Here is a 16,388-nt window from a genome sequence, read left to right on the forward strand (position 1 = left end):
CCTGTGGTTTTATTTACGCTGGACTCAAGGATTTAAGTATTTTATCAGAAAACCCCTCAAGTCATAGAGTATTGTGCAGATGTGGCTTGTGTAACTGAATACACAAATAGCTTTGGGTTTACGTTTTGGTTGCCTTATTGCACAGAGTTCTAGGTACTTAGCCCAGTCCCACTGACTGGAGCTACTGCTGTGCGCTCTCTGTCTAGACTTGGAAATGCAACCTGATGCTATCAAGTCAGAGTAAGACAGCAAGTCACAAAAAATGGCTGCCCAGTTTAAGCTGTTACTGGAGCTCCGTGTCTTTGGTTGATTGGCAAAATACGTTGGCAAAACAGCACCTCGGTTCTTTGCATTGTTCTTAGAAATGTGATCTACATTGCTACAAGTTGAAATGTAAATTCCGAGGCAGATTTCTGGAAGCTACTGTGCCATGCCAAGTGGTCAAATAGTTGTCAAAATTGAGTTGAAGTGAGGACTTCAGAAAATTGCAATCTAAGGTAGAGCCTTTGACTTCTTGCTCTATAGTACTTGCAGTGTTTTTGCTTTACAGGAGTTTAATTATTCCTCCCAGAGTAAAATAAACTGCAAAAGCACTGTTTAATGTTACTGTTTTGTAGAGTGTTCATATAAGAGGCTGTATAAATGTTTGGAAGGATGTGACTATAAAGAAAAAATTACTTTCATGTATCTATAATGTCTTCAATTTAAATGATTCTTGTAGAAATGTAACTGGTGTGGGGTTTTCCTATTAGATTTTTGCTGTTGAATTTTTAAAGCTTCTCTCTTGTTTTTTTCCTGAGATGTCCCATGTAAACCTAGATTAGATTTGGTAGGATTAGGGTGCATGTAGGTAATGCATTTGATAAAAAAGAGGAGTGCAACAGGTCTTCCTGTATGTAAAATAGGTAGACTATTGGCAAGCATCATGAGACCCAGGATGTTGTTTATTTTGAGTTTCAAATGTTTTCAACCAATTTATTTTAGGATAAACGACCACAAATTGAAACAAAAGCAAAAGCGCATAGTTTTCACTTGATTGTCTCAAATGTATTTGCTTCTCCCCTGCATTGGGGTGTTTGGATTCTTCTTCTACTTTTTTTTTTTTTAATTTTTAATGTAGGGTTTAGCTGAGAATAAAAGCACATTAGGACCAGAAGAAGTCCGCAAATCTGCTTTGACGCTTGTAATGGGTGCCCTTGATAATCCTAACCCTATTTTGAGATGTGCAGCAGGTGAAGCTCTCGGCAGAATGGCTCAAGTGGTTGGAGAAGCTTCTTTCATTGCCAGAATGGCTCAGTACAGTTTTGATAAGTAAGTTGATTTTAATTCAGAAAATGAAATAAAATAGCAATTTAATGTAATTTGTAATTTAATGTAGTTTGGAAGATTCCTTTTCTAAATACGGTATTCATTAGTCTCTTCTCTCGTGCTTGATCCCTATGGTTACATAGATCTAAGAAACCTTTAAACAGATTCTTCTCTTTTGGATTTATTTCATGTGAGGAATAAAAGCTGAGTTGTTGAACACTTGGAATGTGAAATGATACTGGTGAACAGCTTTTGCTGAGTTGCCTGAAGGTGACTAAACTGTATCAGATAGATAAGCACAGCTTACATTAAGTATGTCTGTAATGTGAATTATGTAATTGTGGTTCTGTTTCACTCTTTACACATTGATGTAACTGATTTATTGGCCTGTATTTTTTTCATATTCCGTTGTTTATCTTTGGTCTTTAGAAAGATATCTGATAGGAGCAATAAGATAGTATGTTTCCCAGTTTCTTGCTTGAATTTCGGGCATCAGCATATTTCTGAATCAGAATGCAGCTGCCTCAGGGCTGCAGCCCATGGTTTTGGCTGGGCCAGGTGCATGAACATACCCTCAGTCCAGCTTTCTTAGCTCTGAGTAATTAAATTTTTCTTGCCCTTTCATCCTGTAATAAAGTACATCTTCTTTGCTGTCTTTCATTAAATTTCTATTACTGGAACTTTCCTTGGTTTCTTATCTAGATTAACTTTTAAGTTGTTAATGGTTTTCATTCCATTGACAGTCAAGTGTTTTTTTTATATTTGAGATGTGCATTTACTTTGTTGTTCTCTGGTGGCCAAGAGCGTGCATGTCTCTCATATACAGTCAGCTGGGGGAAAAAATCTTTCTTTGTCCTAATTAGGAAATCCCTTCTTTTATCTCTTTTCCTCACCCACTGAAAAGGCTTCTGATTGCCAAGTGATGTATGTGACATGCACTCAGAAGCAGTATTGTGGAAAATACTCAATAAGTCAATACATACAACTTCCTACAACCAGATAATTCAAAATGCTACTCATTCTGTTTTACTTTCATTATAAAAGGCTTTCTATTTAAAAAATTAAAAGGGCTCTCTTGGAAAAGCCGTAAAAATCAGCTGTAGAGGAAAACAGCTATATAAAGAACTGGATTTGCCAGTTTATAATTTCTCAGTGTGTGTTGTCATTTTTTATTCTTGATTCCTTTTTACATCAGTGATTTTGGAATGATTATTAAATTAGTCTGCTATGAAACTTGTAAAATCTGGATTGTTTTTCTGTATCCATCAAAACTCTTCTTCATCTGGTCAAGCTCTGACCAGAAAAAAAGAAAATCATTATTAAAATACCTTCTTTTCCTCTTGTTTTATATGTAACCTGGATTAATAGCAATCCAGAGTAAGTACATTGTTTTTGCTGTTGTTTAGGGTTCTCAAGATTTTGTAAGATGGCCTGTGAAACTTTATTAGTCTTTTGCACTGTTGTGGTACTTCTAAGATTCTGTGTAACAAACTTACTGAATGAAGTGATTTCTTTATATTTAAACATTGATAGGTTAAAATCTGCTCGAGATGTTGTATCAAGAACAGGCCATTCCTTGGCTCTGGGTTGTCTCCATCGCTATGTTGGTGGAATAGGTTCTGGGCAGCATTTGAAAACTAGTGTCAGTATTCTCTTGGCTTTGGCACAAGATGGAACCTCTCCTGAAGTCCAGGTAAAAAAAAAAAACCAATCACCACAAAATTACTTAAAATGCTAAAGATGAAGATTAAAAATTAAGCTGCATGTTCAGATATTCTTTAGTAGACGTTGTCACATGTAAGATGTGTAGCATGTGCCAGGGAGCGTGAAGAAAGTGAATCTTTTCTTATAAACTCCCAGAGTACAGAATCCCAAAGATACAGTGTAATTAAAATGTAACTTTTTAGCTATTTAGAGAAGCAGTTGGAAGTGGTCAGGTTATTGCAGAAGGACATGTGTCTGCTTGTCAGCTGTGCTGGAGTGATGCGCTGTGGGCATATTCCAAACTGCCTTTAAAGCAACATGTGTTACTATTGCCTTAGCTGCCTAAAAGGAAGCTTTTAATAGCTAGCTGATGACTGACATGTAATCACTTACTGGAGTCTCAGCTGATGAGCTTTAGTTTCCTTTGTCAAGTATCACATACACAGGACATCATCTTTGCAGGGTTATATTATGAACACAGAAATCTGTTGCAAGCTAAATTGCAGTTAGGGAGCAGAAGGGGAATCAGTAGGAGCCAAGTCTAAGATAGGGAGGGGTTTCTATCTACTGCAGACTGTAGATTTGTTAAGTCTCACACAAGGATGACTTGACTGCTAAAAGTTGCTGGTACAGTAGAAAGGGGACTAAACATGCTGTTGAAAGAGTAATGGTTTTGGAGAGTAGTGGCATTTTATACCCACAGCCAGAGAAGCTGAAGCCCCCAGTAACTATAAAGAATCATACTTACACCTTGGTTTACTGTTAACTTGATAGAACATGTACTTGAGTACCTTCTTATTTCTTTTCCTCAGAGCAATAAAAAAACAAAGTAACAAGGTTTATCAGTTGGGAAAACAAGCCTAGTTTTTTTTTGAGATAATGTTAAAAAAATCTATAAATACAATTTTTAAGTCTCTTTTGAATTTTCTTAGTTTAAGGAAAGACGAAGTGCAATTTGCATACCAACTTCAAGTATGAGTGGGTAACTTGAGGCATATAATTGTGCAGCAGTAATTTCAAAAAGAAATGAAAAAAAAAAAAGATAAATAAGTATAAAGAGGAAGTCCAGGCTGAACTTGCATATCTGCCTTACTTTTTGTTGAGAATAGAGCACCCAGCCACTGTGAAAAACTAAGCTTTTAAACCTCATCCCTCACTGAATCAGTGTGGTTACACAGAAACTGTACAGAAGTATGGATAATGGAAGTTTACAGGAATGAAAGGATAAGCTGTAATGTGCTACCACAGGATTAGGATTGTAGAGGTAGTTAGATGATTGTTAGTGCTAATGGTTTTTGGATTGCATCAGAGAGGATTAAAAAGTAGCAATTTTAAAGGCAGGTTTTCCAGCTTATTCCTAAGAGTCTAGCTTTGTAATAGTAATAGTCTTTTATCTTAGTCATGTGTTTAATGTGAGAAAATTCTGAAGTAAGATCATTTAGTAGGGTGTTATGGGGAGATAACAGATGCTTTCAGGTCTGTCAGTGGAATTTATTTCCAGTGAAATGTCAGTATCTAAAGGGACACTCCTCTTACCTGCTTCTTGCTTTGACAATTACAATAAATTACTTTGCTCTTTTGTTGTTTACTCACCTTCAACTGAAATAGGTCTATCTTTCACCATTTTTTCCCCTCATGCTATAGTATACTGACTGAACAATCCTACTTTTTTCTCTTGTACCTGCTAATAAGAAAGTTAAAAGATGCATGTGAACCTTTCAGCTTGTCATGAAAATAATTTCCTACTGGAATATAAAAGACCATCTCTGCTAAGGGCTTTGTAAGCTGCCCATTTCAGACTCTGCCTCTAGTTTTACAGTGGAATGATTCACTCTTTCTCCTGTTTCAAGTCACTTTTCTTTTTTCCTTTTTGTTTTAAGTGAATCTGTTGTTTGTGCTTGTATTTCTCTTCTTCGAAGTGCTTAAGAATATTTTTTCTCAAATTCTTTGTCACCTTATTTCCATTATCTCCAAAACTAAACAATGTGTTAGATATATTTAAACTCTCAGGTGATTGCTTAAGGTCTGGGAAATTTTGAAACACTTCTGGAGTCAGGGTAGTAAATTAGTAAATTAAGAACGGGAGTACGGAGCTAGGCTCCAACTGCATAAAAAACTGTTTCATTTCCTGAATGCGTTATGAAAAACATTCCTTTGTGTTTTTGGTAGACCTGGTCTCTCCATTCCCTTGCCTTGATCGTGGATTCTAGTGGACCCATGTACCGTGGGTACGTGGAGCCGACGCTCTCGCTCGTTCTCACCCTGCTCTTGACTGTGCCGCCGTCGCACACAGAAGTACATCAGTGCCTGGGCAGGTGCCTTGGGGCTATCATAACCACTGTTGGGCCCGAGCTGCAAGGTTAGTGGCTATTTGAAGTGAAAAAAAAATCTACCTTGTATATAAAGATGATATTGTAACCTTAAATGGAAGAATACAAGTTTCTGTTAGTTGCAGGCGGGGGAGGCGATGTTGGCTGTTTCAGTTATAGTCCTGCAAACAACCTCATTTTGATCCTCCTTATGACTGCTTGGGGCTTTTTTGACTGCAGTTTGAGATTTGTATAAAGAAGTTGCAGTAATGTATGGTGTTTTGGCTAATGGTAAATTTGCATGGTCGGTAAGCCATGAAACTCTTGCTGCATATTTTACTGTGTGTATCTTTGTGGGGCATCAGACAAGCTTTTTCCTCCATTTTTTTAACATGTGTTTATTTTATTCTAAACTGATGGCAAGAGCTTAAGTTTGATACAATGGATGATACTGTGAACTATATCTAATTTCCATTCATTCTTGATATCCTTAGGTCTCTGTACCTTATTGTAGAGACTTAAAATCTTGTCGTGCCAAACACTATGTCTGAAATTCTGTGCCTCAGGTGTTAAAACCACAGATTTGTAACTTTGTCTAACTGGGATTTTTAGGAATATTTGTAGGATGGTCTTTGATACAATGCCAGAGAGCCACTAATGGAATTTTAACTCTAAATGGCTAGCCTTAAGATTTTAGTTATGACACAGTTCTAGATGGTTTAATTGAACTTCTGTGTCTGTTAACCTTTTGACCTGGAATATGATTAACTTTTAAAATAACAACTTAAGTAGAATGTCTTCTGCAGGTTATATTTCTGTAATTGAAAATATTTTTATAAACCTGAGGTGGATTAATTCTTAAAATGTAGAATAGGATTGTTTTTCAAATCAAATACTGTTCTTTTAAAATGCTTGTTCTAGTAGAGCATAGATGAGTGCTACTCATCTATTGGAGGTAATTGAAATTGTCTGCATACATCGATATGAGCTTAAAGAGGTTCCTGATATTTTAGGAAATGGCTCAGTGCGTGAAATGTTGCTTATACATATATAGACTGAAAGAGACTTTTAAAATCTAACTTCAGATAATTAACTGGTTTCATGACCTGGGAAGATAGTCTTACAATACTTCTGATTGGAGATTATCGATCCAGAATTTCATTTGGACAGCATGCTATTTAACTGAGCTAAAAAAGAGATACTGAAACACTCTGTAGTGTTTCTCATTTGCATGGTAAATCAGAAAACTTGCATTTTAATTTGAGAACTCTCTTTTGTGATATTGAAGCTTTAATAATTCTTGCTTCTCAAAGGTTTAAAGTCTGCAGATGTGATAAAAAAGTTTTGCTGTGTTAAGGATATCCTCTTACATGATTAGGTAACGGAGCTACGATTTCAACAATCCGTTCTTCCTGTTTGGTGGGATGTGCAATCACACAAGACCATTCAGATTCACTTGTTCAGGCAGCTGCTATATCCTGCCTTCAGCAGCTTCATATGTTTGCACCACGGCATGTCAACCTGTCCAGTCTGGTTCCCAGTCTTTGTGTGAGTATCAAATGCATCCCTTTTGATCCTCCAAGTTTTATGCACATGCTTAGCAGAGGACAGGGGAAATATTTGGCAAGATGTCAAGGATAACCATATGTAATAAGCAAGTAATATTTGCAAAAACACTGGAGTCCCCAAGCCATTTTACATATTTTCAGAATGCTGCCCAGACTGAAGTCATAGGGGCTGATTCTTTTTCACCCTCAATAGTGTAAGATACAAGCATTTATGAATAATATAACTGAGTAAAAAAGGTTCTGAAATGCTCTGTTTGCTCCAACTGGTTGCATGCAAAGTGGGAAGTGAGCAAGCTGGGGAAAGGTAGCAGATTTTGGATATATGTTACCACTGTCAGAATATTAGGGGCTGACATACAAATTCTTGTGCTGCTGCTGTTAATGTTGCCACCTTCTTTCATTAGTGTTCTGTCAGCAAGTCCTGGCTTAAGCCTGGAAGTAAGTCAAAGGCTTGAACCCAAAACATACCAAATATGAATGTAAGAGGAAAGGTGGTGTGGGTGGGGTTTTGGTGTAGGTTGGTGGGGTTTTTTTAAATAATTACTGCTGTAAAAGTTATTTTTAGAGGGTTCAGTAGTCCAATACTGAGATATTTGAAAAGCTTCTCCCTAATGTCTGTTAGATGTTTTGCAAAGTTGCTCATACCATTCTTTGCAGCACTGATGACTCAGTGTTACCTGAAGGAATGCAATCCTACTTATGTCAACACTGGACCTTTTTCTTAGTATGCCATCCAGATTTCCCCTAGGGCATCCTCTCATGATTAGGTGCTTCTCCTCAGCCCTGTGCACACCCAAGCCCCACCCTGCCCCAAGCACTCCTGGGAGTGCAGTGTATTTACAGAACCTGTCACTTGTCTCTTCACAAAATTTTGCATGAAAGGGGTGCAACACACCCAGAATTAGATGAGCTCTTTTGTATGAATATTATGTACATCATGAGAGATAATCCCTACAGCTCTTTATTCTGTAAATACCAGTGGGGGATGTTACAGACAATGAAGTTCATGCATGAATAATTAGTGCTGTTTTGAAACCTTTTCCCATGGTTTTCTCCTGTTTCTCTCCTGTTAGTTTATGGTCTTCTGCTAAATGAAAGCTATTTTTGTTTTCCTTTCTCATATTCCTTACCTTAAAGTTATACTTAGTTTGTTAGGATTTCCTCTGAGTTGTCTTGGGCATATCTTCATACTGCAAATGCATAGTTATGTAGGCAAGGTCTGCTTTACCTTACCTGCACCATTAGCCAACTCTTCAGACTGGAATTAATGCCAGGTATCAAAATTAAACCATGCAGTTCCACACTCTCATTTTAATTTCTTCTTCCTGCATTGGCTTCATAACTAGTAGTTATTTGTTTTGTAGCTTGAATCATGGAATACCCTTTACATTAATGATTCTCCCAAATGTTCTGTGTTTTAGGTCATTGAAACAACCTCAGTTGTGATATTTAGAAATTCTTTAAAGACTGCCTGTTTTTTTAGGACTGTATTCTTGTATATTCATATGTGGAATAAAGATGTACTGTTAAAATGCTTTATAAACTGTAGAACCCTTTCATTTAGGGAAGCATTTTCCATCCCCATAATAACCTAGTACCAAGAAAGCAAATGGATATTTGGTTTATTGAAACCAAATTACCCTGGAGTAAATAAAGAGTTAGAGTTTCTTAAAGGGCACTCTTCACCTCTTCTACTGTGGAAAAACATTCACTTTTCTGTGGAGCTACTTCCTCTCTGAAAAATAGAGACCAATTCTTCTGTAAGGAAAATTCTTGATTGTGCTTTAGGTGATTGAAAGGAATTAGAAGCCAGTGTTGCTTAGCAAAGAAACCTGATGCTGTCTTATTGAGAGGCGCTTTTAATTACTTAATGCTATAGATTCTGTTACTAATGTGAAATGCAGGTTTTATTATAGCTGTCATGTGCAATGCACCTGATAATGGCTTTTTTGTTGAAAAGAAAATTATTTACAGCTATAGCAGAATATCAGGCAGAGTAGTACTGGAGTGTAACAAATTGGAAACTGTAATTAATCTAAATCACACTGGCCCAGTAGTTCCAATATTTAAGCTTTTATCTCTTTAACCAGACAGCTGTCAGCTCTGTGTATGTCAGCTATATTTTGATATTTGTATATTATGAAAAGTACTTACTTCTGAACCTTCAGAACTTGATTCCCAACAGCTCACATATGGGCTTATAACTGAAAAACTGAATGTTTTTAGTCCTTAGCAGCATTGATTTATTGATACTGGGATGCAGCAGTTCACTCACCTGCAGTGGTTTTGACTTTCAGGTCCATTTGTGCAGCTCTCACTTGCTGCTGCGCCGGGCTGCCGTGGCGTGTTTGCGGCAGCTTGCTCAGAGGGAAGCGTCAGAAGTGTGTGAATATGCCATGAGCTTGGCAAAGAACGCTGGAGACAAAGAGAACAGTGCCATCAGTACGTACGTCTTCCACGTGGCCTTCCTGGAACAGTTGAATGCACGTGTGTGCATATGTCTGCTTTGCCTTCAGAAAGAAGGGAAAAACCCCAAAACCCCTTGTACCCTTAGTGAGAAAAACCCTTAACTGTCCCTTCGGACTTGAGTAACTTCTGGCCACAGCCCTGCTTACCTCTGGAATTTTGTTTATAATTTAGCTATTTGTGAAATTCAGACTTAAACCTCTCTCTCTCTGATTAAGGCTGGCAATCAAATAGGGAACACAGTATATACACAGTGGAAGCATTTTACAGTTCTTCTGGTATTATAGCTCTTGTTATGTTGAAAATTGACTTAATGGTGTGTTGTTTGATCCAGATGCTTGGCTGTGTTATATTCTGCAATGCCTGTGGACTTTGCTGACTGGTCTAATTCTTACATGTATTATTTTATTTTGAAAATAGGTGGCTCAGCAGTGTTGATCAGCACAGTCTTCATACAAATGTAGAATTGTGATTTTACTCAAATGATACCAGTAGTGTCTGTCTCTGAGAAGAGTCTTTAGAGTCCAATACTGTTAGGTATTTTACAAATTCATGGGCTATGTGCCTTGAAGAGAGGGTTTTTTTTACTTTTTCAAGTAATACTTGGAGGTGTTATTTGCCTTGCAGATGAAATTAATTGCTGTATTAGAATCTTTCTAGCACTGATTCAGGAAAATATCAATAACATCTTGGTGATCTTTGATTGAGCTATACACACACGGGTACACAATGACCAATTCAAGTCTGTTGCATCAAATTTTAAAACTGAGTTCCTGATTTTAGAAAAGCTTTCTCCTTCTTATTTTGCAGACATGAATCCTTTTGCACCAGGGGCTGGCTCTCGGCGAGACGCTCACTGCCGGCACCAGGGGGTTAATATAACAGAGACAGGCCTGGAGGGCGTCCTGTTTGGGATGCTGGATCGAGAGACCGATCGGAAATTGTGCTCAGATATCCATGACACTCTGGGACACATGCTGTCATCTCTGGCAGTGGAAAACCTTTCTCACTGGCTCATGCTTTGTAAGGATGTCCTTGCAGCTTCTAGTGGTAAGTGTTCTGTCTCATTCACATAAATGACAGTATGTCCTTAGCATTAGTGTGTTCTGGCAGTATTGGTTTGGAGCTTCTCTTGTATCCTACTTAAGATTAGGTTATATTGTATGCAGAATTTGATTGTAGTGCAATTAAACTGCCATGGAAAGAAGGAATTATCAATGTTAAATTTCAGAATATTACTCGTAAATAAAAAGTTGAGTAGGATTTCCAGTGGTGTTTGTAAGTCTGACATTTCAGTGTCTTAGTGAAAGCAGACATCCTTTTTAGCCTGTATACATCAGGATTGTACAGAGAGAAGGCTCCTGTACAAATTCTGAGCTTTCTTTTATGAGGTTTTGTGAATTACTGATGTGATGCTGGGTTACCATGGTGATGAAATTTTTGTTTGTTGTTCAGCCTTGCAGATTTGTTTGCACAGATTTTGTCCTCTGAGACCTTATTCCTGTTTTTCAGCTTGTAGGATGGTTATGACGCAGAATCTGCTCATTTCCCTTGCATTTATGCTTGTTTATTGGCATGTGTGAGTTCATCCTGAAGCTGTTTCTAAATGCTGCCAGCTTTACATTTACTGATGAGTAATGCTACCAATAATTTCTTTATGCAATGTGGTTACCACAAATCTGCCCAGTGAGAAAGGCCTCATTTCCTGAGTTTTAAATTGGCATGTCTTTTTGTTATTTCATGTGGGATGGGTCTTAAAATTTTTACATGGTTGTCCAATTTCTTATTTATTTATTAGTAGGTGACATGTCTTGGAGAAAACCATATTTAAATAAATTTCTCTCAGGTGTATTGTAAGCCAGCAACTTCACTTTGATCTCCTTTGATCCAACTAACTGGCATATGACCAAAATGTGGTTTGCTTTTAAGCAAATTTACAAATCAGCCACATAAGGTCCTGGATGCCTTCTCAAAACGCTGTTGTTATGCATTAGCATCATCCATGTTTGATTTGCCATAGCCTTTTTTTTTTTTTAAAGTCTTGGCCCTTCAGTTGCTTAAATTAGGTCTTTCTAAGAAGCATGCCTTAGTTTCTAAGAAGCATGCATTGCAATAATTTCCTTTAATTCTCTTCTAATTATTGCTGGGGTAATTTTTGTCAGTATTTTGGCATTTTGGTAATTTAGACCTTGTCATTGAGGATTTATGTTTTCATTTCTGAATAGCAAAAGTATATATGCATGTTTGGTGAGGAATATTTTGGTCCATGTTGCTTTTGGTTTTTGATGTAATCCCTGAAATAATTTTTATTTTCTGAAATGAAGTCTCTAACCTACACCTAGGGGAAATAATTTTTTGAATGTTAGTCACATTTTTGGGTGCTATCAGTGGCCTACTTGACTGCATAGCTGTCCTGTGGCATGGAGCTTTGTAATTTTGTTTTAGTTTGACTTTTTTTTGTCTTCCACTTGAAGTGGGAGCTGAATAATTCAAAGCTAAGCTGATTCTTTTATTCTGAGCCTGTTAATTCTTTTAATTCTGAGCCTTATCTTGTTTATTGGCAATTTATTGGGTTAATTTACAAAACTGGGCAATTTAGATATAGATTCAGCTATAGTTGGTAACTGTGGAGAATTAATATTCACAGGAATTTATCTCATATCATGTAAGATAAATAAAGGATAATTTAACCCAGAAGAGAAGTGAAAACCATTTCTTTTAATGATAGACTCTTGCTTTTGGACATTTGTCAAATGTTTCTCTAGAAGAATTAGTCTGCTCTGAATCTCAGTATAAGGAAAGATTTGAGCTCATGTCCTTAACTGCCTTCTGTGGATTTTAACAGTGGCACATTTTTCTTCCTTTTGATTGTTCTGTCTCATAGACATGAGCACTGCTGCTCCCTTGGGAGGAGGGAAGGATGAGGAGTTGGAGAAGAAGGATGAGATGGATGATGACACAATGTTTACCACCTTGGGTGAAGAGGACAAGTCCAAGCCTTCTGTGGCACCTCGCTGGGCCACTCGAGTGTTTGCGGCAGACTGTCTGTGCCGAGTGATCATGCTGTGTGAGAATGCCAACAAGGCACACTTCGACCTGGCACTGGCTCGTTCAGCCAGACTTAAAAACCCAAAAAGTAATTGCATGCTTTGGTTTTGTTCTTAACTTTTTATTTTCATTTTGACACCTCTTTACAGCTTAAGATTACACAACCAAGAAAAAAAATATTAAGCACTTATTCTTTCATTCAAATGGTCAAAACCAAAGGAAATGCTCAGGAATAATCAATAAAATTGTGTCTTTACAACCACTGTAGTTACAGTACCGTGAGCACAAAGAATGAGGTTTTCTGAAACATACCAGGAAAAAGCCTTAGAGTTGCAAAGGTTTTCTCAATTCTGAAACAGAAGCAATAAACTTCTAGCTAAGGGCACGTTGGGAGTGTTTTCAGAGTTTAATGTAATGACAGCAATGAATTAAACTTGAGATTATTTTTGCATCTCCAATCTGAAGAGATGCTAGAAAAGAAAAAACAAGGGATCAAGCTAGGCAATTATTGCTATGACATTGGTTGCAGAGGGAGGGGAATGTGGGAGGGAGTTATAAAAAGACATAGACTTTATAAGGTTTGTTCTTTTGGTATCCATGAGAGTGATAAATCTTAGTTTTCAAGCTCATGTTCCAAAGATAGTTTTATGAGTTAGAGGATCAAAATTGAGAGGTCCTAGATGGCATAGTAGTTTTGTGAAGAAATGTTTTTCAGATAGTGTGAGGTGTCTGTCCTTGAGTTGTCCCTGTTTGTGGTTGTTTGGGTTGACCTGCGTAGTGCTCATGAGGACTTTGTGTATGTAGGATGAATACTGTGAGCATCCTAGACTGTGTGACATTAATGGATTTTGGTGTCTGTGTTGTTGAGGGTGTCTGTTATGATATAGAGAGTTCTCAGGTTTTTGCCTGTGTTACTTTAGTGCAGCCTGGTTCCAGCACTGTGCATTGCTTTTGTGAGAATCTCGTTTTCAACTTGATTTGAGGCCGAGGCCACTGAAGACTAGGAAGGAACAATTTCAGGAAAGTTTATTTTGTCACGGCATTGCATTACAAAGAAAATAATGAAATAACTGCTGCTTATGGGGTCCTACAGAGAATTGCATATCGTAATCTGGAGAATTCTATCTCTATTTATTTAAAGTGAACTTTGATGTGTTTGGTATCATTGTGAAAAGAAAAACTCAGCAAAATTCTGCCCCCCCCCCAAATGCAGCTTCTAAAATGGTCAAGTTTTACTATTGTCTCTGATGGTCTGAAAAAGTAAGTGCAGACTTTGTCACTGTATTTTGGCAGTCTTTCTTTACTAATTCACCTCTGAAAAGTTTCAGCCACAAAGACATTTTCCATTTTTACCTTGAGATTTGAGAATAGTTTAGGCGACTTATGGGTTTCATTAGTCACAACTGATGTTGTTAAATAATTTACTTTCATGTTAGTTGTACAACATGTGGTAATTTCAAATTGAGAGTAAGAAAAGAAATAAAATGAATACCTAGAGAAGAATAATCCTTCCAGAAATGTTACCAAGCTATGTATTTTTATTGTCTGCATGCTTACAGCCTTGGATGTGGTTTTTGGGAGGAGAACCAGAGGCATAGTCAGATTTAGGTGTTGACATCAGCAGGGGTCACTGTAAGCATAGGACTCGAGCAGGAGCAGGAATTGCTTTGAAGATTTTCTGTATGTTTGGGGGATCATTCAAATTAGCTTTACTGAATGTTTTAATATATTCTAAGCTACTTAGCCACATTTGCATACTTCATTCTACACAATTTCTGTTCAATTTTTAAGGTTGTCTTAGGAATAAAAGCCATAGAATCACTTTGTGGGGGGAGGGGAAGTGGAAAACAAGAAAGAAAACTAGGTTGCATTCTTTCCTGCTTCTTCCATGCGTTAAATGTGGACCTTTGAAAACAAATAGGTAAAATTCATGTATGTCAATGAGGAAAATGTTGCAAGTATTCATCATGTTAGCTATCTTTCAAGTTACTAAATAGTTCTTTCTGTTTTGTTCTAAGATGACTTCTTAGTACTCCATCTCTCTGACCTTATCCGAATGGCATTCATGGCTGCCACAGACCACAGCAACCAGCTACGCATGGCGGGGCTTCAGGCTCTTGAGGACATTATCAAGAAATTTGCATCCGTTCCCGAGCCAGAGTTTCCAGGCCATGTGATACTGGAGCAGTATCAGGCAAATGTGAGACCTCCTTCATAAGTTCAGGAAGTAGTGTATTTATGTCAATATGCCAGTATTAGCTTTGAGAACATTTTGTAATTTGAAGAAAAGCTGTGAGGAAATTCTTCTGTGTGTGAAAATGTGCTACAGAGACTCACTGCTTCAAATATTATTTTTGTATTTCATTCTATCTATTGTAAATTATTAGCTGATAAAATTAAAATTCAGTAGCTTGAAAGCCAAATATTGTAAGTTACATTTAATTTTTGGCACAAGTGGCTATTAGTTTGTAGAACTAAGAATTGGAAAATATTTTTCACTCAGTTCTAGATTTAATCTAATAAAACAATTTTCTTGGGAATTAGTGAATATACTTCTGTTCAAATGAAAACTACAAAAAGTATATCACTGGGAAGTGGGCAATTAAAGATTTATTTGGGGATATTATTGTGCCTTTTTTGTTGCATACCTTAACTCTTTCAACCCTTTTGTTTTTACTCTGTCGTCAAGATCTTTCCAAATACTTTCTAAAGGCAGGCTTTCATCCTTTTCATTTCCTGCCTTTTTCTTCTTCCTTCTGTAGTGCTGTAACCATTGCTTATTTCTCTTGGACTTTGTTCCATTTGTTTCAGAAAAATATTGCCATATAGCAACTGCCTGAAAGGCATTTTTCAGTCAGTATTTGTCACTTTGCGGACTTGATGCAAATCCAGCCATAAACTTTTAATTTCACATTGCTGCTCCTTTGGACATCAGATTGTCATTGGCCTATCAATCCTTAACAGAAGTTGCACCTGTAATACTGTAGTGATTAAAAGGATACTCATTAGCAGAGGGAAGATAATGCCACATATTTCACAAAGGTAGTTGAGACTAAAAAAGGCAGTGGGGCAAGCAGGAAAAAAAGTAGTTTAAGACTTTGTTGTTGTTGTTGTTTAAAGTCTGCTATTGCAAATGTTTGTTAGACAGCAAGGATGATTTTGGGATGTAACTACGATGCCAAATTTGGCAATTTTGTCTTGCTTGTTCTGTACTTGTCCTTGAGCCTTAAACAAGATGAGATAAACAACACTGTGTCCCTATTGTAGTTGGATTTTTAACTTTTCCTCTTATCAACAGGTTGGGGCTGCTCTGAGGCCAGCTTTTTCCCAAGATACACCATCTGATATAACTGCAAAGGCCTGTCAGGTACAGTGGAAAACGTTCACATACTATAAGCAAAACTAATTTTCCTTCTCTTTGGAAGAAAGATGCAAAAGAGAAATAGCATCAAATGGCTGGAAGATGTTGTAAACTTTAGCTGTCATGTTTTTGCAACATCTTTTGAGTTTCCTAGTAATATATTTTGTTCCTCAGATGTGCAGAAGTCCTTTTAGGGAGCTACATCAAAAAATGTATCTGGAACTAACTATGTCTTCATATCAATCCTTCAAGAAAAAAGAAGAAAAAAAAGGAAAAAAAACCCCTTTGCTTAATGAGACCAGTAGAAGTTTATTTATTGTCTTTCAGTCTTATCAGATATTTGGATTACTGACAATTACCTTTAAGCACTAAACTTCTGTACAGTTTAATGCTCTATTTTAGAATTTAGATCTGAGCATTCTCATTACAGTCATAGTAGCAACTTGTCAGTGAGAGTTGGATAAAGGATTTTTTTTTCTGAATGTGTGGGGTTTTCCTGCTTGTGATCTTGTGTACTGTCATTTAAATCAACTATCAGCAACATCACTGTAGCAGTATGTGGTTTTCACAGCTAAAGAAACTACTGTTGTTTAAAGCAGCAGTTTTGTTAGCTATGCAAACATC

The 16,388-nt window shown here is 37.1% G+C and overlaps 1 protein-coding gene across 2 annotated transcripts in view; it reads left to right on the forward strand.

Moving 5' to 3' along the window:
- HEATR5B (HEAT repeat containing 5B) overlaps positions 1–16,388 on the forward strand; it is a 57,238-nt gene that overhangs the window by 19,633 nt on the left and 21,217 nt on the right. For both annotated transcript variants that reach the window (XM_084201804.1, XM_084201803.1), the window contains 9 exons: positions 1,121–1,311; positions 2,842–3,001; positions 5,182–5,371; positions 6,700–6,869; positions 9,187–9,331; positions 10,166–10,405; positions 12,240–12,491; positions 14,422–14,603; positions 15,702–15,770. In XM_084201804.1, the coding sequence (XP_084057930.1) occupies positions 1,121–1,311; positions 2,842–3,001; positions 5,182–5,371; positions 6,700–6,869; positions 9,187–9,331; positions 10,166–10,405; positions 12,240–12,491; positions 14,422–14,603; positions 15,702–15,770 (1,599 nt within the window). The remainder of the gene's footprint in view (positions 1–1,120; positions 1,312–2,841; positions 3,002–5,181; positions 5,372–6,699; positions 6,870–9,186; positions 9,332–10,165; positions 10,406–12,239; positions 12,492–14,421; positions 14,604–15,701; positions 15,771–16,388) is intronic.

The sequence above is a fragment of the Fringilla coelebs genome, assembly GCF_963513975.1.
Source record: "Fringilla coelebs genome assembly, chromosome: 3".
NCBI classification, from domain to species: Eukaryota; Metazoa; Chordata; class Aves; order Passeriformes; family Fringillidae; genus Fringilla; species Fringilla coelebs.